At 44.7% G+C, this 27,965-nt stretch overlaps 1 protein-coding gene, 1 long non-coding RNA gene and 1 pseudogene across 21 annotated transcripts; 2 read left to right on the plus strand and 1 right to left on the minus strand.

The window, feature by feature from the left end:
• Positions 1,639 to 5,544, plus strand: LOC8069081 (annotated as a pseudogene).
• LOC8069083 lies at positions 6,653 to 27,892 on the minus strand. Of its 20 annotated transcripts, none has more exons than XM_021449698.1 (18): positions 27,344 to 27,465; positions 26,954 to 27,146; positions 24,558 to 24,583; positions 23,429 to 23,880; positions 23,161 to 23,327; positions 22,994 to 23,074; positions 22,740 to 22,815; positions 22,563 to 22,661; positions 11,217 to 11,383; positions 10,698 to 11,127; positions 10,529 to 10,623; positions 10,413 to 10,450; positions 8,730 to 8,907; positions 8,485 to 8,629; positions 8,268 to 8,386; positions 7,984 to 8,194; positions 7,310 to 7,523; positions 6,653 to 7,184 (listed from the first exon to the last, which is right to left on the minus strand). In XM_021449698.1, the coding sequence occupies exons 1-16, from the start codon at positions 27,448 to 27,450 to the stop codon at positions 8,045 to 8,047; spliced, it is 2,523 nt and encodes an 840-aa protein (XP_021305373.1). In that variant the 5' UTR covers positions 27,451 to 27,465; the 3' UTR covers positions 6,653 to 7,184; positions 7,310 to 7,523; positions 7,984 to 8,044. The 20 variants fall into 20 exon arrangements, with proteins under 20 accessions (XP_021305373.1, XP_021305374.1, XP_021305386.1 ...); XM_021449699.1 differs by having other exon boundaries at positions 7,272 to 7,523; XM_021449711.1 differs by lacking the exons at positions 7,310 to 7,523; positions 27,344 to 27,465 and adding an exon at positions 27,742 to 27,892 and having other exon boundaries at positions 24,558 to 26,735.
• Positions 13,570 to 14,845, plus strand: LOC110431060. The gene is made up of 2 exons (XR_002448557.1): positions 13,570 to 13,658; positions 14,690 to 14,845. It is a non-coding gene; the product is annotated as an uncharacterized LOC110431060 (long non-coding RNA).

The raw sequence follows: 27,965 nt of genomic DNA on the forward strand, positions 1-27,965 counted from the left end.
CGTTCGCTTGTCTTATAAGCCGTACTTTTCTGTCAGCCAACAATATTTTTCTTTCACGATAAATCAGCGAACAGTACTTTCAGCCATAGTTTTTCAGACCAGCGAATCCATATTTTGTTTTAGATTCATGCAATACGGTTTTTTTTACATATATCATATAAACATCAATTTTAGACTAAACATTTTTGGAAACCGTCCTAATGACTTTTCTATTGATATTTTTGTCAACAAGAACATAAAAAACAAACAATGGTGTTCACATACTGCGTATTTCTTATTTGACATCCAGATATGTCAGCTCACTTCCTCAATTCAAAAAAAAATAAAGAATACGTGCAAAAACAAACCTGTTACATATACTTCGAACCAATTAATTAATTTAGTACTGAAAGACAGGGAGCCAGAAGGGAATGTACATTATACTGAGGCCCTGTTTAGATACAGCCAAAAACCCAAAACTTTACAAGATTTCTCATCACATCGAATCTTGCGGCACATGCATTGAACATTAAATATAGATAAAAATAAAAACTAATTACATAGTTTGTCTGTAAATCGCGAGACGAATCTTTTAAGCCTAGTTACTCAATGATTGGACAATGTCTGTCAAATAAAAACGAAAATGCTACAGTGTCAAAATCCAAAAAAATTTTGGATCTAAACAAGCCCTGAGTACAAAGCGACCCAAACAACTACTCCCTTCAGGTTACTTGGACATCAGGTTGTTTCCTTGAAACGAACTTGGACCTGAACCTTGCAGAGTTGCAGCTTCCACAAACCAGCTGTTTATTTATTGGCCTTGTTTATTAGTGAAAACTTTTAAGTTTGGCTACTGTAGTATTTTCATTTATATTTAATAATTATTGTCCAATCATAAACTAACTAGGGTTAAAGGATTGTCTTGCAAATTAGTTATTTTTTATCTATATTTAATGTTCCATATATGCGTCTAAAATTTCAATGTGACGAAAAATTTAAATTTTTTTTGGGATTTTAAGTGAACTAAACAAGGCCTGGCATGGACTGTCTTCAGGATTTGGCATGGACAATTATTATTTATTAAGCTTAAATAATAATTACTAAGGTCTTCACAAAATTCGTTGGGGGTCGATGGACTCCGATGAACCCTCTAGATTCGTCCCTGCCCACTTGTCTCTCTTACAGAGTTTTTTTTGATTCTTTTGTCTAAGTTGGCTGTAAGTTTACGGTCCACTTCTCTCTTCTCAACCTCAATATTTAGGCAGTTTACAACCTCTTATTACACTTGCTCTAAGGTGTCTTTTGATTCCATGATAGGCTCAAATGGATTACAAGGCATGCTTGCTGGCCTCACTTGTGTCCAACCCACTTCTCCGATTCCACCCTAAGCCTGTTTGCTTGACCTTATCTATCAAATCTGTCAGTTATTCAGCAATGTCAACAATATTTTTCTCTTATAACAAATCAGCGAACAATACTTTTTGTCATGGCTTCTCAGCCAAACAAACAGGTTGTATAGCAACAGGTATTTTTAAAGGGGCCGAACGAGACAAGCTAGGTGGGCCAACACGGCACAACTACGGCGCAGTGCCAGATAGTGTTCTTGAAAGATCAACACACGGGTTCCTTCAAACTCATCTACGCGGTTAACTGCCCCACAAAACAATTGCAGAGATGGTGTATGCACCGCATCCTGATGGAGGTGGTTGGTGCTTAGTATTCGCGGACATACGTGTACAAGCTCTTGAATTTCAGTTTCTACGCCACAAAAGGGGTATACAAATATCTAATTTGAGCATCCTATGGGATAGAATCAACATACTGTTGCGGCCACCATGGAGTGGAGCATCACAGACCACACAAGATGCCCTAGCAACAATGAAGACAGGAGGAACTCTGCTTCTGTTAGTGAACACAGTGGTTGCAGGAACCAGATGTTTTCGGATCAAGGTTATGCCTGTCAGTGCAACAATGGATACCAGGGAAATCCTTATATCTATGGTGGCTGCACAAATGATGAAGGTGATTTCATATATGCAAATCACCTTCCCTAGTTTTTTCATTTTTCTTTTACCTATCACAAAATTGCTTAGTTCTTTTAAATTCGTCTTATACGAGTATCTACACTTATGTATGTTAATGTAGATCATTTCAATGACTTCATTTTTGCATGGAATTATAATCCAAAACCAGTAAAGGAGAATTTTTCTCACCGGTGTGGGAACATTACTGTCCCATTTCCTTTGGCTAGGTTGTTCTGCAAGGAGACTGGCCTTGTTTAGATGTGAAAATTTTTTGGATTTCGCTACTGTAGCACTTTCGTTTGTTTGTGGCAAATATTGTCTAATCATAGACTAACTAGGGTTAAAAGATTCGTCTCGCGATTTACAGGCAAATTGTGTAATTAGTTTTTATTTTTATCTATGTTTAATGCTTCATGCATATGCCGTAGGATTCGATGTGACGGGAAATCTTGAAAAATTTTTGGTTTTTGGGGTGAACTAAACAAGGCGTTAGTTCGCAAAATTTTGAATTTAGCTACTGTAGTACTTTCGACTTTATTTGATAATTATTATTCAATTATAGACTAAATAGGCTCAAAAGATTCGTCTCGCAAATTACAAGTAAACTGTGTAATTAGTTACCTTTTTTATCTATATTTAATGCTTCATGCATGAACCGCAATATTCGATGTGACGAGGAATCTTAAAAAATTTTGAAAACTAAACCAGGCCTTTTCCAGCTCAACTGCTCAGACCTGGCACATACTGTCCTTCGATACAATGACCAACTTCATGTGACATACATAGATGTGAGCGAGGGCCTTGTCACTTGTCAGCATGAAATTCAACTTAAGTTGGGAATATTTGACTACGGAACTGGATATGCTGATATATTATAATGAACCCGGCCTTTGTGGATCCTTTGGAATCAGCCTCTGCAAAGTGGGCGGTTGCTAATCTAACCTGCCAACCGGCAAGCATCTGGACATGCTTGTGTGAGTAACCATTGCACTTGCCTCAATGTTATGAGCTCCTCAGAAGGATATGTTGGTTACAGATGCAAATGCTCACCTGGGCTTTGTTTAGATGCGAAAAGGTTTTGGATTTCGCTACTGTAGCATTTTCGTCTGTTTGTGGCAAATATTGTTTAATTATGGACTAAGAGCATCTCCAACCATTATGCATTTGAAGTTATGCATTTTAGCCAAATTGCAAACCCCCAAATGAAAATGGCAAGGCTAAAATCGAGTGATCTCCAACCGTTATGCAAAATGCCAAGTCCATCATCTTTTTTCCCTAGAAATTTTGTTTCGCGGCACTCCTTCCCGCGCGGCCAATCAATCCCACGCCAAACAGCCCGCCGTCGTCTCCCGTTCACCAATTCCCGCGCCAAACAGCCGTGCAGTACCGATCGTGAGCCGCGCCAAAACCCTAGATATCACATTGATGAAGAAGGCGTACCTGGCCGGCGTTGATGAGGAAGGCGTCGTAGATTCGTCCTATCGCGCGCTGCGTCGTCCTATTGTGCGCTGCTTCGTCCAAACGCGCGCGCGAAGCTGGCGAAGGAGGACGCGTGATGCTTCTCCTATCACGCGAAGTGGTGGCGGCGCGAAGGGAAACCGTGCGAAGGGAAGAAAAAAGCCCGCGAGGTGGAACCGAGAATCCCGTGATCTCTATTTGCATAGCCGGACTCCTTTGGCATATATGCCAAGTTTCCCCCTCCAAATGCATAGCTATGTAAAATGCAAAGTCCAAATGCATAACGATTGGAGGGGTTTTTTTTGGAGTTTTATGCATTTTGGTAAATGCCAAGTCCATTTGCATAATGGTTGGAGTTGCTCTAAATAGGATCAAAAGATTTGTCTCGCGATTTACAGATAAACTGTGCAATTAGTTTTTATTTTTGTCTATATTTAATGCTTCATGCATGTGCCGAAAGATTAGATGTGACGGAAAATCTTGAAAACTTTTTGGTTTTCAGGGTGAACTAAACAAGACCCTAGTTTTGACGGAAATCCGTACATCCAAGATGGATGTTATGGTACTCCCTCCCACTCCTCCCCCTTTGACCTATTATGTATAGCCATAATCTTTTTGCGTCGTTTCGTAAAAAAATTACATATTCTTTTTGCAAGTTTTGTGTCACCTTATATGTGAATATGGCTACAGATATTGACGAGTGTCAGCGGTCGCCAGGCATTTGCAGAGGTGTAGTTTGTCATAATACCATAGGAAACTTCACTTGCACTGAGTGCCCTCGCAACACGATTTATGATATAGGTGCAAATCAGTGCACACCAGCATCAAAGAAAAACTTCATGTTAGGTGAGTGCCATATTTGTCAATTCTGCACCAGACAATGTGGTCTTAATATATACAAACTGAGGGGCATTATTCTTGTAGGTATCTAATTGGTCTGAGCTCTGGTCTTGGCATTCTTCTTCTAGGCTTAAGTGCAGTAGTGCTCATCAGAAGATGGAAAAGAAATTCCCAGAAGAAACTAAGAAGGAAGTATTTCCGAAAGAACCAAGGCCTTCTCTTAGAGCAACTAATATCATCAGACGAAAATGCAAGTGAGAAGACAAAGATTTTCTCCTTAGAAGAGCTTGAAAAGGCAACAGATAACTTTGATACCACCCGTATTCTTGGTCATGGAGGGCATGGCACAGTATACAAAGGCATCTTATCTGATCAACATGTGGTGGCTATCAAGAAGTCCAAGCTTACCAAGGATGCTGAAATCAATGATTTCATCAACGAGGTTGCAATCCTCTCTCAGATAAATCACAGAAACATTGTGAAACTCTTTGGGTGTTGTCTTGAAAGTGAGGTCCCTTTACTAGTATACGATTTGATTCCAAATGGTTCTTTGTTTGAAACACTTCATGCTGATTCTTCAAGTAGTGGATCCTCGTTACCATGGAATGATTGTCTAAGGATTGCCACAGAAGCTGCAGGAGCCCTGTACTATCTCCACTCTGCTGCCTCGGTATCAATCTTCCACCGCGATGTGAAGTCCTCTAACATACTCCTAGATGGAAACTATACTGCTAAAGTTTCCGATTTTGGTGCTTCAAGATCTGCCCCAATTGATCAAACCCATGTCAGTACCAATGTGCAGGGCACCTTTGGTTACTTGGATCCAGAATATTACCAAACTGGGAAGCTAATTGAGAAGAGTGATGTTTACAGCTTCGGCGTGGTACTTCTGGAGCTTCTCCTGAGAAAACAGACAGTTTTTACAAATGAGTCAGGCATGAAGCACAACTTGTGCAACTATTTCCTTTCAGGGATCAAGACGAAGTCGGTTACAGAGATAACAGCTGCTGAAGTTCTTGAGGAAGCCACAGTGGAACAGATTGAAAAGGTTGCATCCCTTGCAGAGATGTGCTTGAGGCTGAGAGGTGATGAAAGGCCTACAATGAAGCAAGTAGAAATGACACTACAGCTTTTACTAGCAGAAAGCATGAACTCATCTCATGTTCACACAGGAAACGTGAAAAACATTCAGCCTTTGCTGACAAGAAGAGTTGTAGCTTCTCGCAGGCAAATCCTGTATTGAACCGAAGGACAGAGGTAATGTAGCACCTCAGGGCAGCTACAACTTCTTTAGCTTGGAGCGAGAGTTTTTATCGTCAGCTAGTCTACCACGTTAGATGAATTATTGGTATTTATTACTGGCTACTGTTGAAATGGTTGGTTTTGCTTATCCCTATCAAATCTTATGTGCACAGATATATGACTACAGTAAGTGCTTCAATCTAAGAAGCTGAGCTGAATGTTGTCTGGAACCTGTAAACGCTGAGCATCGCAATATGCTGTTGCGTCTTTGTCTGAAGAAACCTAAAACTATTTCTTTTTTTGGGTCCTATTTGCTATTCTTATGGATTGACGCAGTGTCTCTGGAACTCTGAGTACATTTGTTATTTTAAATTATGAATACTACATTTCTAGAAATAGCACCATTTTGAAGAATGGACTTATTTGGAACAGGATGTAATTAGTTAGTTGCCTTCAACTTAGGTTGATCCACTTGTACAACTAGAAGCTACTTGAAAACCTGCACTGCCTAATTTCTAACAGGCAATCGTCAGTTCTCGCTGTCAGTTGTAGACCGGCTTCATTTTACTGGCTATAATATGCCTCAACCAGTTTCCGGATTGAAGTATTCTCCAATCGGAAGCAGTAGTTGTTTATTCTAAGACGAAACTAGCCCCAGAAATCAAAGAGAGAGGAAAACAAAAAAAAGAACGCCAGCAAGCATTTCTGCTGGCTGTGAGGCATTTCAACAAACACTTTGGAAGCACTCACCTACAATTTCCGAGCTCAGACATCAGTCATCTCCAATTGTGATGCCCCATGGCGCGGCGCATCACCACCATCACCGAGCGGCTGGTCCTGAAGCGACAACTGCAACAACGGGAGTGGCTGACATCGAACGGCGCGGGATTTAGGGAAGGAGGGAGTAGAGGGTAGAACAATGTTCACCTGAATTCAATTTGATAACAATACACTCGTATTTTTTTTAGATTTATTATTTAAAAATCTAATAGTGATATTAGGCAACGCGTCAATCAATCTCTTTAATGTTCATGGGAATAGAGTGTCGCAAGTCACTTTTCCAAATCGGTTGGTTTTTGTCACTTCTTTTTATAAATAGAAAACAGAAATCAAAATTCAGGTGCTATATTCATGTGCCAAAGCTCAATTTACAGATTTGTTCTGTTATGTAAAGGTAGGGAAGTCACTGTGTTGATGCCAAACAAGGTTTTACAGAAACCGATACTGCCTATCAAAGAAACCAATATCGAAGTCACAGAGCATCAGCAATATACAACTGGAGAAGTAAACCGAAGTTGCTATAAATCTCTTTTAAAAAATCGGAGTTGCTAAAGAGAAATATGACGTATCACATCCATCAGCACTAGTACATTTGTGTGGGCACTAGTACATTTGTGTGGCAAGTAATAAAAAAAAAAGTAAGTACAAAAAGAAATATGACGTATCTAACATGACAGCGTCAGATGATATCAACTACTCTTGCACGCACTTCCCATCGGCTTGCAAAACTTAGCATCCAGAACACATGTCCCAACCATGGTACTGACATAATCACCAAGAATGTGCTGATCCAATTGAACACTGTCCATTACACAGATTTCCGTCTGTAAAAATGGGTCCCCTTCCATCTGACTATTAGCACTACATAAAAAGGACAACTAAATGTCACTTCCTCTAGTTAGCAATCAATTTGCAAGGTGGCAACTCAAAAGTCAGCAAGTCAGGTACCTGATCCAGGAAAAGGACACAAACATGAAAAAATCTACCTGCTTAAAAATTAAGGATTGCAAGACAGCCCTAGGCCGCTAGACGGCAGTGTGTGCACATTGTGTTCCTCTTTGGGGGTATAATGATTGCTCAGAGCCCATTTATGCATCCATTTACTTCCGAGGCAATCCATGTACACATGATAATGACTAGAACCCATGACAAAGTCTCGCTAGGATCTAATCAAAATAACATGACCAGCCACCAATGTACCTAGCAATTGTCAATGAAATATAAATAGATAATAAACAGCATGGTACCGATTCTACAAACACATCAAGTGGAACCTGTCATTCATTGAAAACACAGCAAAGGATGTCAATAATGGAAACCATAGGGGAGAAATTCATCGGCACAAACAACAACAGCTGGGAAATAGTTTTTCCTATGAAAGACAAGCTATATACAATATATTGTTCCAAATTGTAAGTCGCTCTGGCTCTTCTACGTACATAGGTGCATAGCCATAGCAATCTACTTAGAAAAGCCAGAACGACTTACAATTTGGAATGGAGGGAGTACTAGCAACCTAGGGAACCAAAGCGCAAACATAGAATTATAGAAACTAAAATCCCACAGATGCTCAAGCTAAAATGAAATAGTTTGTATAGTTCAACCTGGCAACAGCACTGTATTACTATGATTAAAACAAGTTCACAAACCATGTTCATACCTCAAGACATTAGCAGAATCATAATTGTAGTATCATGAGTCCTAATTCCAGCCGTGATTAACTAGTACCAATCAAAAACATCCCCAAGATCATCATCATCACCACCATTTCCAAGATCATGCTCTTCTTGCACATCATCCATCTGTCCGCCGTGCTCTTCGTTCGACCAATTTGAACTATTTTCCTCCTCGTTGAAATCATCCAGTACATTCTAGAAACGAAGAAAGTAAGTTATATATCTAATTAGATAAACTTAACATAATGTATGTATGTTCAAGAAAAACCTCATTTCCAGGGCCTCTTTCACTTGATGTGCCATCTTGTTTTTGTGCATTGTTAATCTCTGGCAGCACAACATCTTCTATGTTGAGCTGCTTAATTACCTTTTTGAAATACAAATTATCTGCAGAGAAAAGTGAAACTGGTAAATGACAAGCACTAAGCTAGATGAAAGATTAGAAAAGAATGCAGGTTGACCCCACTAATTAAGCGATATCTCACCTCCTGAGCGATGAAATATAGCATCATGGACTAGCAATGGATTTTTTTTCTCCTCAGATTTAAATTTTTGCCGCACCTGATGGCGAGTCTTATCAGGGAGTAATTGTTGTATCATTGCAAAATCGCTACCAAATTGTCGAATACCCTGGTCCAAAATTAATACAATAACATCTTAGCAGAAGATCTAAGGTCATATGAAATTACATATAGCATTCCAAGCGCTTAATTTCTAATGAAAAATAAACCTCGTAAAACAAGTCAGTATCTGATTTTGACCATTTTCCTCGGGCTGGTTTGTTCATGTAGGATTGGTAGTTCAATTTTGTTGTATTTTGTACATGGTTCTCTGTTCCATCATTGTCAAAGAACCTAGCTTCCTCATCTCTGTAGTCCAAATCATCCATATCTTCAAGTCCAAAGCTTCTGTGCATAAGATAACAATATTAATGAAAGAATCGAATAAACGCAAATAAAAAATTGAAACTATAGTACTCAATTTGAACCTTTAAATTTTGATCAAGGATGTTTTAGATATTTTAATCTTCAACTTAAATTCAGATAAACCAATCAGCCATTTATAAAAATCATGGCTTTTAAGCTGCATTTCCAGGTGCAAAATAAAATGTCAGGAATGGAATACATAGCACAAAAAGGCTTTTATGCTGCCAAAACAAGTAGAAGTTGCTTTTTGAAGGGTCGTGGCTATTCAACAGGTGTACATGAAATAAAATGTCAGGAATGGAATATATAGCACTAGCAGAGTGTGACAGAAGCTTTGATGCAGTCCGAAAAACTGAAAAATGCAAATAATGACTCTGGAACCAGCAAGAGCAACATCAATGTCATCTTGAAAGACTGTCTCCAACAGAGTAGCTAAAGCGTGACCCAAATGCATTTTGGGTAGTGCACAGTGTTTTGAGTACCAAAAAACAGTCTCCAACGGCTTATGCAAATTGAACACCTATTTTGGGTACGATCTGAGCCGGAACGCAAAAATGCGTCGTCTCTCCCCGCGACGCAATCTTCTTGCGCCGGTAGTGGTGGGCCCAGGCGTCGGTTGGAAGACGACGACGACGGCGTAGGATGGAGCTTGTCGTACTAGGAGGCAGCGTGGAGCAGGTCGGCCGTCGCGCCAGTGACGCGGCCCTTGTCCACCTTCTCCAGGCTGTGGTCCTGGACAGCTAGCCTGGCCGCCTCCACCACGAGCTTCGCGCTCGATGCAAGGTCGCCGCTGCCCCACGCGGATGGGTGGTGCTGGGAAGAGCGACGGCGGCCGGAGTTCTCGTCACCATAGTAGGAGGCCATTTCGGGTTGGGGTGGATCTGGAGAAAGACAAGCGAACCTCAAGGCAGCAGGCTCGCCTACTTGGTGGTGGGCTGGAGGTTGGCCGTGCGGCGGCAGTGCCTGCGCTCTCCCACACGCTCGCCCCGCGAGCTGGTTGGCGGAGGTCATCCGCGCGGCGGCAGGCCAAAGCTTCCTGTGCGGACCTCGGTGGGGAGAGAGATAGGCGCTGGGGGCTGTCCTTTGCGTTCTGCCTGTTGGAAAATGAACTTTTTCGGTTGCTGACCCATTTACTGTGCAGAACCTAAAAACTAGAATGGGTCATCGTTTTGCCTTCTAGTTGTTGGAGTCAGTCTTATACTCACTATATCTAGATGCAAAGCCAAAATTATGAATCTAGAAAAGCCAAAACATCTTATAATTTGGAATGGAGGGAGTATGAAACACCAAAATATCCCCTTTGAAACATAAATATCTAAACATGCTAGCAAAAATAATTTTGCTAGATGACATATCTGGATGGAAAATTGGAAAGTAGGGAGTGGTACACTGGTCCAATATGTTCATTTATGCCCACCCAAATGCGCTAAATCTACTTTGGTTAGATGATATCATACATAGAGAAATAAAAGAAAGAAGAAGTATACCTTGAATTAGAGGATGGCCCAGATGGAATCTCTTTTGGCTGAAGACGTCAAGAAAATCATGAGAATTAGCCAAAAAAAAAAACAAATATAACAATAAAAATTGCCACAAAACTCACATTAACACGTTCTCTAGCTTCTTGTAACAACCTGAGATGTGCTGCACTTAGCTTCATGGGATCTATCTCCTCACTTTCCAGTAAAGTCTTAATCTCTAAAAAAAAACCCAATATACAAGAGTCAAAACTCACATTATACAAAAATGAAGCTCTTTTTTTAGCCACCAACCTTTTGGTGTCCTCTGACGAATTCTGTGGGTCAGCTTCTTCTTCTCAGGCTTCGCTGCCAATTCATCCTTCAAGGTTCTTTTGCGGCCCCGTGAAGACACCTTGCTTTTATTTTTTTGAACTTTCTGCTGTTGTGACTCTTCTACACCATCCCTTGACTTTTTCCTAGCCTTACGCTTATTACCAGTAGTGTAATCATCACCACTATCATTATCTTCTTCAGCTAATGAAGGTTCAACACAGTCTTCATCAAAACAGTCATCAACAGTGTGATTAGGTGTCCCAACTTTTTGCAACTTTTTCCTGCAACGTAGTTTCATAGATGATGCTATTTCTCCAACATCCGAATTTGGTTGCTGTTCAACAGTATGATCTAGTGGCTCCCCCTCGTGGTCCTGATCATTTGAATATTGATCCTCGGTAACAGAATGCTAAAAGAAGAAAAAAGAGAGTAATGAGAAACCTTGTAGTAGCCATGTAAATATAGATCATTACATCTTCTAAGCAGAAATATACTGACCTTTTCAGTCATCTGCTGAGATGAGTTACTTAAATTTTCATCAGTCAATTTGTCACTACAGGAATTGCCGATGTTACCCATCTCAGAATTGGTATCTGTAGGAGTAGCTACCCCAGAAGCATCCGATAGATAAAAAGATACAGATTTTGATTTTCCCTTTTCTCTTCCTACAGTAGGTTGAGATTTAAAAGTGAATACAGCTGTAATGAATATTTTTGCTCTTTATGAGAATACAGTTCCGAGGATATTACCCAATGAAAGGCGAACTATTAACCATGATAACAAAATTATTTCTGTACATCCCAATATGAATAAGGGCTATGCAGATAATATCACTCAACTCGAAAAAGCTTCAACTGATAGTAAAGGAACTTGTGATACTTTACCTCTTGGTTCCTTAGCTAGATTAAGCAAACTACGAAGGAAGAACAAAATTAACTGAAAATTGATCCTTATAAATATAATTACATTTTGATGTAGCTAAGCACAATTGATATTATAGTGTTACAACATGAGGAATTATGTATAGAGGTACAGGGAGAACCCACAGACCGCACCAGATTAAACCAGTGCTGCCCAAGACAGACATGTACTCCCTCTGTCCTAAAAAGAGTGTCGTTTTTTGCTTCTAAACATCTTGTTTGACCATCCGTCTTATTCAAACTTTTTGTCTAAATATCACCTATTTTGCTATGACTTATATTATCATCAAGTATACTTTAATTTATTTATTTTATAATTTACAGAAATTTTTTTGAATAAGACGAACAGTCAAACATGATATCTGAAAGTAAAAAACATCACTCTTTTTGGGACGGAGGGAGTAGGTACTAAGCGACACAATCCCTCCGTGCCACGTAGGCCACCTGTGCGGTACTAGAACCTAGGTCTCATTGGGTTTGGACCTTTTTTTGTCATGTCCTGAGAAATCAAAACACATATCTGATTCTTGGTTAGAAGAAGCACATGTGTCTCACTGATCTTACAGAAAGTGGCAAAGGAGAGGAGAGTCCTCTGTGACATTCAGCTGGTGCCTGGGACTATGCGAGCTACTCCTAAAGTCTCCCACCTTGGACTCTTAGTCCCTTTCCTGCGTGAGCTAGTCATATACATCTATGAGTGTATGACGATCCTATGGTAGATTGAATCTATGTGTGGGTAGCAAGGGTCTTTATGCCCTCTTGGTTATATCTTTTTTCCTTAAACTTAATGAAATGTTTGAAAAAAAAGAGATTAATAAGTGGTCCACTATGATATCTAGTTAAATAGTTAAGGGGCTATGCATACTTATGGAAATATCAGTGAGTAAAATAAACTTGATCCTTAAATATTCAGGTAGCAAGTGAAGGAAACTATTATTTAAATAAACAGTTAGTTTAACCTCAAAAAACTGTTTGAAAAAAACACTTGTGTCTAAAAACAGCACAGATACAAATTATGGCTTTAAAAATAGCACTAGTGATCATTGACCTAACCATCTGTGCATAAACACAAGCCTGCATGACAGAGCTCAAAGCTCATACTCAAGTATTATTGCAACAATAAGCACATATCTAAGAAAAGTATCTTCAATTCCATTTACTCTATTGAGATGTTTCATCCATGAAAGTTAGCCCTTAAATAGTTAAATATAAAGAACAACGAGGTAAAAAAACACTTGTGTCTAAAAACAGCACTGATAAAAATTATGGATCTAAAAATAGCACTAGTGATCATTGATCTAACCATCTGTGCATAAACACAAGCCTGCATGACAGAGCTCAAAGCTCATACTCAAGTATTATTGCAACAATAAGCACATATCTAAGAAAAGTATCTTCAATTCCGTTTACTCTAGTGAGATGTTTCATCCATGAAAAATAGCCCTCAAATAGTCAAATATAAAGAACAACGATGGGCCTTTCCCAGCACCAATCGGGGAACGGCCTCCACCTCCGCCATCCACGCGCGCACGCACAGCAACTCCTGCCGCGGCGCCGCCCTTGCTTCTCCTGCGGCTCCCTCCACCCCTCCCTGCCCCCGCTTCGGTCGCCGCCCGAGGAGCACACTCCCTTCCGCCTCACAAGCCCACGAGAGACGAGGCCCCTCCCTGCCTCCGCCGCCGCCGCTCCGTCCGTCTGAGGCGGACAAGCCCGCCCCCTCCGGCCGGCCTCTTCCTGCCGTTGTCAGGTCGCGCTCTCCCCCCGCCTCTCCTCCGGTTTGTCCGTTTGTGTTCGACATCCTTTCCTTCCAGAAGACGCGGTTGGCTGATTGATTAATTCCGTCCTTCCTTATTAGGAGCACCCGCAGTCGTGGTCCACCCATAGGAGGGAAGGACGCGCCGCCTCCACGGCCGCCACCGACACCTCCACAGCCTGCTTCGTGGCCGCCCTCCGCCGCCGTTGCGCACGTGGAGCCGGAGGTCGGAGATCTGCCTCGTTGAGCCAGAGCCGGAGGTCCGAGGTCAGCCTCCCTCTCTCCCCTCTATGCATCGCCTCCTACAGTGGTTGATTCTATTCCTTGTGCCACTGATAAGCTCTAAATAAACCCAGCTAGTTTCCTTTGTATCCCCATTGTCGTAGGAGTTTTTTTTTGGGGTTTCGGAATGGTGCCCCAACTCCATCTGCCCATTTTCTGTTAGATTATTCTTATTATGCACGCAGTGCCGATCCATCACCTATTGAAGTGCTAGTGTAATTTTTTTGGGTCCACTTATCAGCGCAGTGCACGCTTGATTTTACCTGCATGAAAGGTCATAAAGAAAACTATAAAAAATCAGAGGTGGAGAAAGACAAACTATGGCCTCGAAACTCATGGGTGCATGATAATGTCACGTTATTTAAGTTGCATGATAATGTCAAGTTACTTTAGTGAACACGTCAAATTCCCTCAATTTAAGACATTACTATAGCTGTCTGCAAAAAGTACAAACGTCCAGGTGTTAGGCAGAGTCTCGTCGCCTGCCTAGCGCCTATGCATTTTGTTATAGTTATTGAGTATTTGCTGGCTAGGGCATCTTGAGAAAATTGAGAGTTGGGCACGGATATATTACAGATGATGCTAATATATGGCTTTCCCTGAGGGTTCCTCGTAAACCAATCAGGCATTGCCCCAACTTTCCTGAATTTTATTTGTCCGTTCTGCTGTAGCCCTGTATCCATTGTTGTCGCTGAGTACTTTTGCTGCGTTTAGTTAGTTATGTCATTGCCAGTTGTCCTCGATCTTGAATCTGTTCTTACTCACACGTGATGTTGCACCATATTTTCCTTCACCTACTGACTCGGATCCTTGTAAATTATTGGTTCCATTAAAGGCTCTTTGCATTGTGGCATTCATTTGGTAGTTGTGTATTTAGTTCAAATTTATATTGTACATTCTGGTTGAATACCCCATCCTAACTCTACAGGCCCTAAGGATTTTTATTTTCTTTTTTACTTGTCTGATTCTATGTTTGCCCCCGTTGCTGCTTCCTAAACCTGCAATATTCCTTTCAGGCTTTCAGTGACACTTTCAATATATCCTGCTGTAGACCACAACGGCCACACAGATGATTGATGATGAGGCCAACTTCGACAATATGCTTGATGGTGCAGAAGAAGTTCAGGCTACTGCAAAGTTCCGTCCCAACCAACATCCCAAACCCCAAAAAACAGCTCTGTCTTCCAGATCTGCAGCGCCTAATCCTACTGAAGAAACTGGGGATGGGAAAGTAGGAGCCTTAAATCAAGTCAATTCTTCTAAAGAGCTCACCAGCCAAAAAAGGACATCCTTGACGTGCCCTGGTAGTGAGTCAGTTGATACTGTTGCTAGTTCTCAAGGTACTCTTGGCACACCGTCGGGAGATGCATTGACAGTTCCCTTGGATCCTCTGGCTGGTGCTTCTGCTGCAGATAAGATTTCTCAAGATGGTGAGCACAATGATGATCCGTCTAAGTTAGCTATACACCAAGAAAGCTCGGTGGTATCAGATATCAATGTGTCACCTAACAGTTCATGTGGCAAGGCTATTGATGATATAGTTGAATTTGGGGACATGTGTGATGCACAAGTTGAAGAGGAAAGAGTTCCAAAGTTCCAGCCAAAGGTACAGACTGTTAATAGTAAGCCGTGAGCTGTACTTTCCTGTTTTGTACCTTCCTATTCTACTGCTAGTGCTAACGGCATGGCCCAGGGAGTTGGGATGGCAACCCCCAATCACGAGCATGCCTTATAGGCTCTTGCCTTTTATATTGTTGCCTAGTTTAGTGATTGGCTTATTGCCTTAGATAGCTATGTAATCAGCTATATATAGTGAACTATATTCAGAGGAATAGCTGCCTCATTGCAGCCCACAATACCTGTGTCTTCTTCTGTGTGTGTGTTGATCGGTGCTCTAACATTTGGTACCAGAGCCTGATCTCGTAGTTAGCCATGTCTTCTAAGTCTCCGGCCAAGACCGAGAAGCCCGAAGGCAGCAACGACGAGAACAAGGTCCGTCCGTCGCGCTCGCCGCGACGTCGCCGTGGGCGCTCCGACAGTCGTCGTCGCTCCGGCTCCAGAGTTGTCGAGCGAATCGTCGAGCGCTCGTCTGCACATGTTGCATGGCCGATGCTAACCCGGACGAACTACCCGGAGTGGGCACTGGTCATGGAAGTAAACTTCCAGACGCTGCGTGTATGGGACGTCGTCCAAGACGGCCTCTCCGACGACGCCGACGACGATGAGTACCATGACGACCGCCAGGCGATGGCCGGTCTCTTACGCTCGGTGCCGTCCGAGCTCTGGAACACGCTGGCTAGGAAGGACACGGTGAAGCAGGCCTGGGATGCAGTCAAGCATCTGCGGATCGGCAATGAGCGCGCGCGCGACGCCAGCGCGCAGCAGCTCCGCCGGGAGTTCGGCGCTCTCTCCTTCAAGGAGGGCGAAACCGTCAGCGACTTCGGCGTCCGCATCTCCACACTCGCTGCCAACCTGCGCTCCCTCGGCGACAACATCCAGGATGCAGAGGTAGTCAAAAAGCTCCTGCAGGTTGTTCCAGAGAAGCTCACGCAGGCCGCCGTCTCCCTCGAGATGTTCCTCGACCTCAACAGGGTCTCAATCGAGGAGGTGATCGGGCGGCTGAGGGTGTTCGAGGAGCGACTCAAGCCGAAGGAAGTGACGGACTCGCTGGGCCGACTGATGCTCTGTGAAGAGGACTGGGAGGCGCGCCGCAAATCACGTCGTGAGCAGGAGAACTCCGGCGGATCGGGTTCTGGCGCCCGCGGCAAGCAGCGTGGGCGCGGACGCGGACGCGGCGGCTCAGGCACTTCGTCGCGTGATGGCCGTGATGGCCAGAACGCGCAGGCGGCCAAACCTGGCGGCAAGAAGCCGCCCCCCGGCTACCACTGCCAGTCCTGCGGCAAAACTGGTCACTGGACCAATGAGTGCCGCAGCAAGAAGAAGGGCGCGGCGCACGTCGCACAAGCCGAGGAAGAAGAGCACGCGCTGATGTACATCACGGCGGATCCAGAGGTAATTGCATCGCCCGTGGCGTGTTGTCCTCACAGGCCTCCATTGACGCCAGCAGCCCCGGAGTCGGAGACACGGGTTCACATCACTGAACCCAAGGTCCTCCTTCACCTCAGCGAGGAGCAGGAGGAGGCCGTGCAACCCCATCGGTGGGTGCTCGACACTGGCGCAACGAACCACATGACGGGCGCCCGCAATGTCTTCGCCGAGCTCGACACCAGCATCTCTGGAACAGTCAAGTTCGGAGACGGCTCGGTGGTGAACATCCACGGCAAGGGGACGGTACTGTTCGTCTGCAGGACCGGTGAACATCGTCAGCTGGACGGCGTCTACTACATCCCTCGCCTCACCACCAACATCATCAGTCTCGGCCAGCTGGACGAGACTGGGTTCAAGGTCGACATCGAGTCAGGCATACTCCGTCTCTTCGACCCGGACCGGCAGCTGCTGGCGAAGGTGCATCGATCGCCAAGTCGATTGTACTTCCTCGACATGAAGGTGACTGCCCCTGTGTGCCTCACAGCACGGGTTGGCGACATGGCGTGGCGATGGCACGAACGCTACGGTCACCTCAACTTCAAGGCGCTGCGCAAACTGGGACGCGCCGACATGGTGCGTGGACTGCCCACCATAGACCATGTCGAGCAGGTCTGTGAAGACTGCGTCCTGGCAAAATAGAAGCGGGCGCCGTTCCCCAAGGCCGCAAAGTTCAGGGCTCAGGAGGAGCTCGAGCTGGTCCATGGAGATCTCTGCGGCCCCATCACGCCGGCAACACCGGCTGGGAACGTCTACTTCCTTCTACTCGTCGACGACATGAGCCGCTTCATGTGGCTCACCCTCCTGCGTTCCAAGGCGGATGCCCCAGCAGCCATCCAGACGTTTCAGGCGCGTGTTGAGCGCGAGACGGGCAAGAAACTGAAGGTACTCCGGACTGACAACGGCGGTGAGTTCACCTCAGTTGAATTTGGGGAGTACTGTGCAGGAGAGGGGATTCAGCGTCACCATTCAGCCCCCTATACGCCGCAGCAGAATGGCGTTGTAGAGCGGCGAAACCAGACCGTGGTGGCAATGCCGAGGAGCATCCTTCGAGCCCGCGGAGTTCCAGGGTGCTTCTGGGGGGAGGCAGTGCACACTGCTGTCTTCCTGCTCAATAGAGCACCCACTGCTGCGCTCGATGGGAAGACCCCGTACCAGGCGTGGTACGGGAAGAAACCCCCTGTACACTTCCTCAAAGTGTTTGGGTGTGTTGCCTACATCAAGCAAGTGCGCCCACACCTCGCCAAACTGGACGACAGAGGCATCAAGGTCGTCTTCATCGGCTACCAGGACGGGACCAAGGCGTACAGGTTCTTTGATCCCGAGGCCGCACGCGTCTACGTCTCCCGCGACGCCGTCTTCGATGAAGATGCGCGGTGGAACTGGGAAGAAAATCTGGGCGCTGATGACCGTCTGCCCTTCTCCATCGAAGAAGACCACGAGGTGCAGATGCAGCCGATTGCAGCACCCGTGACGCGGTTGCAACCTGCGTCCACTGCCCCCGCGGCTTCTTCCCCAGCCCCGAGCATGACCTCGGCGTCATCCCCTGCTCCAAGCGCGACGCGGGCTTCGCCATCTCCTTCGACCCCGTCTGCATCGACGCAGGACATACGAACTCAGATTGAGTTCGCGACGCCGCTCGCCAACGACTCCAACCTCGACGCCTATGATGAGGGGGAGCCACATCGGTACCGCACGCTGGACAACGTCCTCGGTACAGATGCAGTACCAGGGCTGGCACACCGAGACACCGCCGAGGCCGAACTCCACGCAGTTAGCCATGCTGTGAGCGTGGAGGAGCCCCGCTCGCTGAAGGAGGCCGACGGCGATCCTAACTGGGTTGCCGCAATGGAGGAGGAAATGAAGTCGATCTGCGACAACCACACTTGGTCGCTGGTCGAGCTTCCACACGGACATCGGGCCATCGGCTTGAAGTGGGTCTACAAAGTCAAGCGTGACGAGAACGGCGCCATTGTCAAGTACAAGGCGCGTCTTGTCGCAAAAGGCTATGTGCAGCAGCCTGGAGTCGACTTCGAGGAGGTCTATGCCCCGGTCGCACGGCTGGAGTCAGTGCGGCTGGTCCTCGCGATCGCAGCACACTTCGGCTGGGGCGTCCATCACATGGACGTCAAATCGGCGTTCTTGAACGGCGAACTCCAGGAGGAGGTATACGTTCAGCAACCTCCAGGCTTCATCGACAACGACCACAAGCATAGAGTGCTCCGCCTCCACAAAGCACTCTATGGACTGCGACAGGCTCCGCGCGCCTGGAACCAGAAGCTGGACACCGAGCTGCTGCGGCTTGGGTTCAAGCGCTGCGTCGACGAGCATGGAATGTACACCCGCGGTCAAGGCACTGGCCGCCTGATTGTCGGTGTATATGTCGACGACCTCATCATAACTGGAGGAAACACCAACGCCGTGACAAAGTTCAAGCAGCAGATGCTGAGCACATTTAAGATGAGTGACCTTGGCCTGCTCTCCTACTACCTTGGGCTCGAGGTGACACAGGGAGCAGCTGGTATCTCACTCCGGCAGACGGCGTACGCCTCAAAGATACTCGAGAAGGCGGGCTTGAGTGGTTGCAATGCAAGTGCAACCCCCATGGAGCCAAGGCTGAAGCTGCTCAAGGAAGGAACTTCGCTGGCTGTTGATGCAACGGAGTACCGGAGCCTAATTGGGAGCCTTAGGTACCTGTGCAATTCCCGGCCAGACCTGGCTTATCCTGTGGGGTACTTGAGCAGATTCATGGAGGCGCCACGGCAAGAGCACCTCACTGCTGTGAAACGTGTGCTCCGGTACGTGGCAGGCACACTGCACTGGGGACTACACTACTACCCTGGGAAGAAGAACTGTGGTGCGCCGGAGTTGCTGGGATACTCAGACAGCGACTTGGCTGGCGATGTGAATGACAGAAAGAGCACTAGTGGGCTCATCTTCTTCCTTGCAGGGGGACCGGTTGCTTGGCAATCGGCGAAGCAGAAAGTGGTTGCTCTGTCCTCATGCGAAGCAGAGTACATTGCTGCTGCTGCTGCTGCGTGCGAGGCAGTTTGGCTGGCACGATTGCTAGCTGAGCTCATCGGAGGAGCTGTCCTTGCACCAAGACTGCTGGTAGACAACAAGTCTGCCATCGCTTTGATGAAAAATCCTGTACACCATGACCGGAGCAAGCATATTGATGTGAAGTTCCATTTCATCCGGGAATGCTGTGACAGGAAGCTGATTCATGTTGAGTTCGTCGGAACAGACTTGCAGCTAGGTGACATCCTAACAAAAGCACTGGGTCGCATTCGGTTCCAAGAACTTCGAAGCATGATAGGCATGAAGAAGATAGAGTAGGTACTCACGGCTTAGGAGGAGATTGTTAATAGTAAGCCGTGAGCTGTACTTTCCTGTTTTGTACCTTCCTATTCTACTGCTAGTGCTAACGGCATGGCCCAGGGAGTTGGGAAGGCAACCCCCAATCACGAGCATGCCTTATAGGCTCTTGCCTTTTATATTGTTGCCTAGTTTAGTGATTGGCTTATTGCCTTAGATAGCTATGTAATCAGCTATATATAGTGAACTATATTCAGAGGAATAGCTGCCTCATTGCAGCCCACAATACCTGTGTCTTCTTCTGTGTGTGTGTTGATCGGTGCTCTAACACAGACGAAGCTCCTTAAGGAAACAGCCAAATCTCGGAAACCAAAAGGTGGAAGCTTCCACTGTAGATGTGGTTACACAAAATGGAAAGGGCAATAATATTCAAACAAGATTCCATCACGATCAGGTACAGGATCCTAAAAGATATGAAAGTGTGCAGATCCCAGATTCTGAAGGACTATTGGCAACTGATAATAGTAAAAGTTGCAATGTAGCTAACCTCGTCCTTGAGGAGTCAGTTCAAGAGGAAACAATAGCTAAGTTTCATCCTAAATTGCAACTGGAGCCTGGGAAGACTTCATCCAAGGTTGCTGTGACTAAAAATAATGTTGCTGCTGTTGCTCCAATGGATGGAGTTTGTCTCGGCAACAATGATGTGTGCAGAGAACCTAAAGATCAAGAAACCATCATCAGTCCAGCTGCTTGGTCACCACAGGTTACATCTAGGAGGTTTCATTAAGTTATTTTATGGCATTTCATATAATAGCAAAAAAGTTTATTTAATCAACTGCTATTGATATTATAGGCTGTGCATGCTACTGTTGATGTAGACTATCACAACGAACTAATTAGTCCTCCTACCGATGGTACTCAATCAATGGTGGGCAAAGTCCCAGGTAACAGCTTTTACTGGTGGAACTTCTTTCTTTTGATGTGCTGTGTATTCTATACTTTAAATAAATGATTGCGGTGTGGGTGACCTCGTCGTTCTTTATATTTGACTATTTGAGGGCTATTTTTCATGGATGAAACATCTCACTAGAGTAAACGGAATTGAAGATACTTTTCTTAGATATGTGCTTATTGTTGCAATAATACTTGAGTATGAGCTTTGAGCTCTGTCATGCAGGCTTGTGTTTATGCACAGATGGTTAGATCAATGATCACTAGTGCTATTTTTAGAGCCATAATTTTTATCAGTGCTGTTTTTAGACCACTTATTAATCTCTCTTTTTTTTCAAACATTTCATTAAGTTTAAGGAAAAAAGATATAACCAAGAGGGCATAAAGACCCTTGCTACCCACACATACAGTGATTCAATCTACCATAGGATCGTCACACACTCATAGATGTATATGACTAGCTCACGCAGGAAAGGGACTAAGAGTCCAAGGTGGGAGACTTTAGGAGTAGCTCGCATAGTCCCAGGCACCAGCTGAATGTCACAGAGGACTCTCCTCTCCTTTGCCACTTTCTGTACGGTGCGGGCCCGTACTGATAGCCAAAGTGAGTATATTATTCAAGGCTTACTTTTTCCTCCAATATCATAATTTGTTCCATGTTGAAACCAAACTCGCAAATCTTTCATTAGTAGCTTCAGTACAAAATAATACTCCCTCCATCCCAAATTGTAAGTCATTCCAAGAATCTTAGAGAGTCAAACTTTTCTAAGTTTGACCAAATTTATATGATAAAATAATTATTATTATGATACCAACTAAGTATCATTAGATTCTTTCTTAATTATATTTTCATAATATACTCACTTTACGTTACAAATCTTAGTATTTTTCTCTATAAGTTTGGTCAAACATGAAAATGCTTTGACTCTCCAAGATTCTTGGAATGACTTACAATTTGGGATGGAGGGAGTACTATGTTATAGGGACTTTGCTTGTACATGGCTACTGGACAATCTCAGAGCAAGTCAGCTGCTAAACCCACTAGGGACTGAAGCAATATAAGAAAACTGTAACTGAACTATACTCTTTACACCCCACGGTGCACAGTTATATAATTTGGTATGGGAAAAAAATGCAAGAGGTCAAGGCAGCAATACCCACACAATATGCACAGAGTCCTGTAAAAGATTTCAAGCAACAAGTTTATCTCCACAGTGTTCATCTCAGAATCTCAGATTGCTAGCGTTTACTAGCACTTCATATTTCCGCATCTACTTGTTGATGTACACTGTATGTAGATAGCGTCCCACTAAAGTCATCAGATGGTGTTCACATGCAATCTGTTATAGTTTTCGTTTATGATGATATTAACTAGGACTTCGACTTGGTATAAATAAAGACACAGACTAAATGCAAGTGCATAGTGGACGTGACCTATATTAGAAAGAATTATTCTTCCTTCAATGAGAAACAATGCTAAGAGAAGAAATTATCTATCTTCAGAAAGGACAAAGTCCTTGGTTGATCAAGTCGAAGCAGTTTGCATAACTTCTTCAGATATAAAGCACAGCTTACCAGAATTATCACTGTTCGGTGCACCAGCATTTTGGTTCCAGCCAGGCAAGTAATGTCCAGCATTCCCCTTCCATGATTCCTCAAATCCAGCTAGTTCATCTATAAAGTAATTGGGTTAGAATTAATGAAAATATGAATCCCAGGCACATCAAGGAAAGCTAGCCATATCAAATTAACCTTCATTCAGGTTGTGCATTGTCTGTGTGGTGTCAACCTTCCCATCTGAATTCAGTTTCCTTGTCAGGGAATGGCCCTAAAAAATACAAGGAAAAATTAGTTATAGTGCACCAAGTCTTTTTTTTTTTGCCTTTTGTGGTCCATTAGCAATTGATAAGTCAACTCTGTGCTAGGTACACAATCGTGTGCGCACAGGGCTTCTCAATATAATTTTGATTAATCTAGTACAGCTCCAACGTGCAAAGATTACCTACCTTATCATGGATTCCTCGGGAGATCCTATGAGTGGCCTCTTTAGTTGTTGTATCTGCTTCCTTGCTTTCTTCCACAGTGATCTACAAGAAGCATAAGTATCGTCACTTCTAACTCCAAGAACCACAAAATAAGGCATCACTTGCAGCTTCCTAAGAAACAAGCTTACCCCATCACTGCCAGTCCGCCGAGTCGTTGAAGCAGTGTAGTAAGCTCCATTAATACCGCCATATGTAACAGAAGAGCTCTGATATGTGAAAGTACGAGCCTGCGGCTGCCCTCCACTGTTAGCACTATTGAGATCCCTGCGCAGCTGGACTTGGCCACCTTCTGTCCCTACAAAGAAACAAATCAAAAGATGTGACACCTACATATCATCCTTGCGACAACTCCATGAATGAAACTAGATAAGTAAACCGGATCATCCAGGCTCGTACCATCACTCCCATCATCTGGCTCCTGAACATAAGAATCTTGGTTGGGCTGCTTGTTACCGTGCTCTGCGTTTTCTCCTTCATCCTCATCAACCTCTGTGATCACAGGCCTTCTGCTGTTACCCCTAGGCGGAGCTTGCTCGATGAACCCATGGTTCCCCATGTCCCCAAAAGGCCCTCCCATCGGCCCAAAAGGGCTAGGTCCAAACATGTCATGCTCACCCATCATCTGACCCCCAAACGGGCCAGGTCCAAACATTCCATGCTCACCCATCATCTGACCCCCAAACGGACGGGTAAAGAATGGATCATCAAATCGATCCCTCCCCCCAAAGAAGCCAGAAATCAAGCTCCTGTGGGAACCAAACCCAGCAAATGGATCCCTGCCCCTGAAGACGTCATCCCTCCTGTTCTGCCCTCTATCCATTTCGCAGCAATTAGGTGGGCTCTGCAAGCTGAAACGGTTATGGTAGTAGTGAGTTACTCGCAACAATTTATCACACAGTAAGCATCAAGCATCATATAATGCAAAATTTCTCAAGCAAGCATCCTTTCATTCCTTCCCCCATACAAAACTATTCAACTCAATTTCAATCATGAGAAGGTAGGAAACAATTGCACTGAGCATTAGCATCGCTAAGGCCTTGTTCGGCAGCTGGGGATCCAATCCAGAAGAGGAATCAATCCAGGCCTGGAATTAGTTGATCCCCTAGCTGTCACTCATTCCCTGGGCAGGTTTAATTCCCTGGCAGAACCAATCCCCTTGCTCCTTTTTGATTGTTCGGTTAGCCAGGGATAAATCCAGGGCTGAGAATCTGATGCGCATACATATCCACATGTTTAACCGACAAAAGTGCAAGAGAGGTAGCTGCAAGTCTGCAACTAGCGTAAATTCAAGTGATAAGGAATACAAAAGTGCATGAGTTATAGTTGACACCGCGTCATGTCATCAAAAATCAAGGTATTGAAACTTTGAAAGGGGTCTTCTACTTGCTCTATCTTGTAGTAATATCTTGTTTCCACAAGATCACATCTGGCACAAATCTTAGATTAGATCTTTGAATGTTTAAAATACAAGGGTTCTATGCAGCAACTTGATAGAAACACAAACGTTCTGGGCACCTTGTACTACCTCAGTATCCTTAGGTTCTCCAAAACCTGAAATAGAAATATTGGACATTATGATATAGCTATCGCTAACCAATAGAAAGAGATGAGAGGGGGTGCAAACAAACTATTAGTTTGGTAAAAATAAGAAATATGTACAGATGGCAAAAATACATATAATTATCCATATTAACGAAAAATGTGCTAGATAGGGTCATGAAAAAAAATACAATGCATTTCTGAAATGGGACAGCAGTTAGAATGACATGCAGCTATCAATGCCAACTTATATGTGTTGGCTCTTCATTTTTCAAATGCAAACAGAACAAAACTGAAGGTATTCTTTGTGCACAGAGAAAAAGTGCAACTGTTTATGTCACATATGGCGCTGAATAATTTTTTCAAACTATCAACGGAACATTTCTTGCATTTCTATTGATCTATAGAACTTCCCTAGATAGGAGACCAAAAATTAAAGACAAAAGCATATTTGTTGCTGGCTATCATGTGCAGTTTGAGAATACAATATGCGAGTTGGACTATCATGTGCAGATTGAGACAATAGCTGCATCACAACATTGTATCCAATCTACCAAGCTATCAAAAAGACAAATTTATGCAGAACCCCTTCAGGCCCACGCAAAATCACACACATGCGCGCGCGCACTCACACAACCAAGTGGAGATGAGTCTTTTATTTAAATCTACACTTCATCAAGGGACTAAATGAATAGTACTGCACCTATCTACTAAAAAATTAGCCAAGTAGGCCTTGCCTACTATACAGATGAGTTGTGCTGGAGGTAACAAGAAATAGTTACAATTAATAAGAAAACAAGCATAGTGTAGATAAATCACATCTCCTCCCAGCGCAAACCAAAATCACCCCCTGTCAGTCCCAAAACAACATGGACTGAAAAAACATCATGCACATTACTACAAAGTGTATGAGCAGCAGAGGTCAAGTGAATTTTGGACTGAAAAAATCAAGACAGAATTCAACACCACTAGCAAATAAAGGCACTTTCTTTAGTTATTACAAGAGGAGAATCGAACCAATTTACTAGAGGGTCCCAAAAACATATAAATAAACCATACAATACAAGTAGAGGGTATTGCAATGGACACACATGCATGCAATGCAAATATATATACATATATAACAAAAGGCAGCAGCTGGCTGGCTAGCATATCTCCTCTGCAGGCTCTGAATAATTAACCTGCTGCCGGCTGGCTAGCATGATGATAGCAAACTACCCTCCATGATGATAGCAAACTACCAAAATATTTGTATGCGTGCAACTGACTGATGATAGCAAACTACAGTGGGAAAGGCCAAGTATACACCAACCATACTTTGGAGTGAGAAGGAGATCCTAACTACAAAAAATAAGGCATCTGATACTATGCTTCAAAAGAAGGATCTGGCATAAATAGGAACCAACTCAAGTTTGGATGTATGTCTTAAATTTTTGCATACAAATTCCAAGTAAATTACAGAAATTAACAGACATTATCTGGAACATATGGGCTATATCTTCTGAAATATACAGGTGCACATTTCAATCACACTATGTCTTTCGAGCTCAACCTATAATTACCCAAGGGTTATTTATGCAAGAATGGCATTGCAAGAAAAATGTATGCTGGTATGCAAAGAATAGATACATCTCTGTAGATTACTCCGACACATCGTCGTTTATTCGTCTAGTAATCTGCCTCAGTTTCTAGATCCGCAACGCCATTAATCTACAAAAAAAGAAAGATCTGCAATGCCCATTATCCAAATCGCCCAGAGCTGCTGAGCTGAAGCTTCCCCGGACATTCGCCGGAGGGTTAAACGGGCGTATTTTATTCTGGCGCACACATTCCATTTCCTGCCGACTGCCGTGCTTAACCTGCAGAGAACAGCATCCGTACCGTCAGGCAGTGGCATACCGCTGCAGCTCCAGGACTGGTCACTGGACTGCAATGTGCAACCGAACGCATCTGTCCAATAATGCTCGATCGCGCACAGGCGCAAAGGCAGCTGTGTCCAGTATTCCCCGAGTAAAATAGCCGCTGGCCACGTCGAGATCCGCGGCCGGCCGGGCCGTCCAGGGATCGCATTCGCACGCAGGAGATTCCACCTGCCGCCGCCCGGTCGACGCTGCGGCATGCAGGATCTACGGCCTCCGCGGCCGGCCGGGGCGAAACGAGGCAACTGCAATCACATTGGATTTACATTGTACAGGAAGCATGAAAACCTAATCAGGATCTAACAGGTTACAAGCAGGCACACGGGCTCCTAGTAGATGCCAGCAAGAGTACCCAAATATTCCAGATACTCCGGATCCAAGACAAGACGCGTAAGAACCAAATCAAGAACCCTAAAATACATGTCCAGATGAAGGGGAGAGAAGGGGGGAGCAAGGGGATCACCGGCGAGAAGCAGGAAGGGGAAGGATGTAGGGTCGCCGTCGCCGTGCGCCACGCTGCGGTCGCCTCGCGTTGCCCCACGGTTGCCTCGCGTCGCCCCGCCGTCGCCTCTGCTCGAGTTAGAGCCGTCGCTGCTCGCGTCGCCTCCGGACTCCGGAGGGTTTCGTTCCGGAGGTAGGATGGTCCGGTTTTGTTCCTGGCCATGGACACAAGGATATGTGAAGCCTCTGGGCCAGTTTTGTTTCCAGACCAGGCTGAAACGAACACATATTTTTACTCACAGCTGGATTGGAAACGGGCTGCAGCAATCCATCCGGAACAGGCCCGGGAACGGGCCAATCCGGTGGTGCCGAACGAGGCCTAAATGGGTTTAATAAAGAAAAATAAACTTACGCCCATATGGGGTACCTAGTCTCTCCCCTCTTTCTTCCTGAGAAAAGACCTAACCCATCGATTGTTCCAGAAGAGCTAATACACCATCGACATGCATGCACATTCATGGCTCTATCGAATGAATAGAACACCACCACCAATCCGACGAGCAAGGTATCAAACCGAAATGCGCAACAAGCACCAGAGACTTCACAACGAACGCTCCACCGATTCCTAACTGCCTAGCAGGAAATTAACCGAAGAGTTTATCCCAGATTTAGTCAGATCCAATTCGAGGGATTTTGTAGATTCATTAATCAAGGATTGGCGGAAGAACTTGAGAAGTTTCCCACAATTAAAGATCCAGACACGAAATTGCATTTCAATTATTTGCGAAAGGATATCAATGCCGTCGTTACCTGAAGGCGGAAGGCCCTCCTCGAGCGCGCGCGCAAGGGGACGGCCGTCTAAGGGAGGGATCGCCGGAGGAACTCCGGAGCGTGGTGCCCCGGGACGGCTTTTATTTTGGGTTTGGTGAATGAATGGGGGTGGTCGGATTTTTTTTTTTTTTCCGACCAGACGAGACGGGTGTCTGGAATTTGCCTTCTCCCGAACGTTCGGGTCGTGGAGGCTCGCGAACCGT

Source organism: Sorghum bicolor, chromosome 10 (genome assembly GCF_000003195.3).
Source record: "Sorghum bicolor cultivar BTx623 chromosome 10, Sorghum_bicolor_NCBIv3, whole genome shotgun sequence".
Taxonomy (NCBI): Eukaryota; Viridiplantae; Streptophyta; class Magnoliopsida; order Poales; family Poaceae; genus Sorghum; species Sorghum bicolor.

Coding starts and splice junctions, on each gene's coding strand:
- LOC8069083 (XM_021449697.1), bottom strand. CDS start 27,450: ATGAATGTGCATGCATGTCGATGGTGTATTAGCTCTTCTGGAACAATC. Junction 24,584..26,953: donor CCCCTTCCTGCTTCTCGCCG/GTGATCCCCTTG, acceptor TTTCTATTTCAG/GTTTTGGAGAACCTAAGGAT. Junction 8,387..8,484: donor TATATTTCATCGCTCAGGAG/GTGAGATATCGC, acceptor TTTTCTCTGCAG/ATAATTTGTATTTCAAAAAG.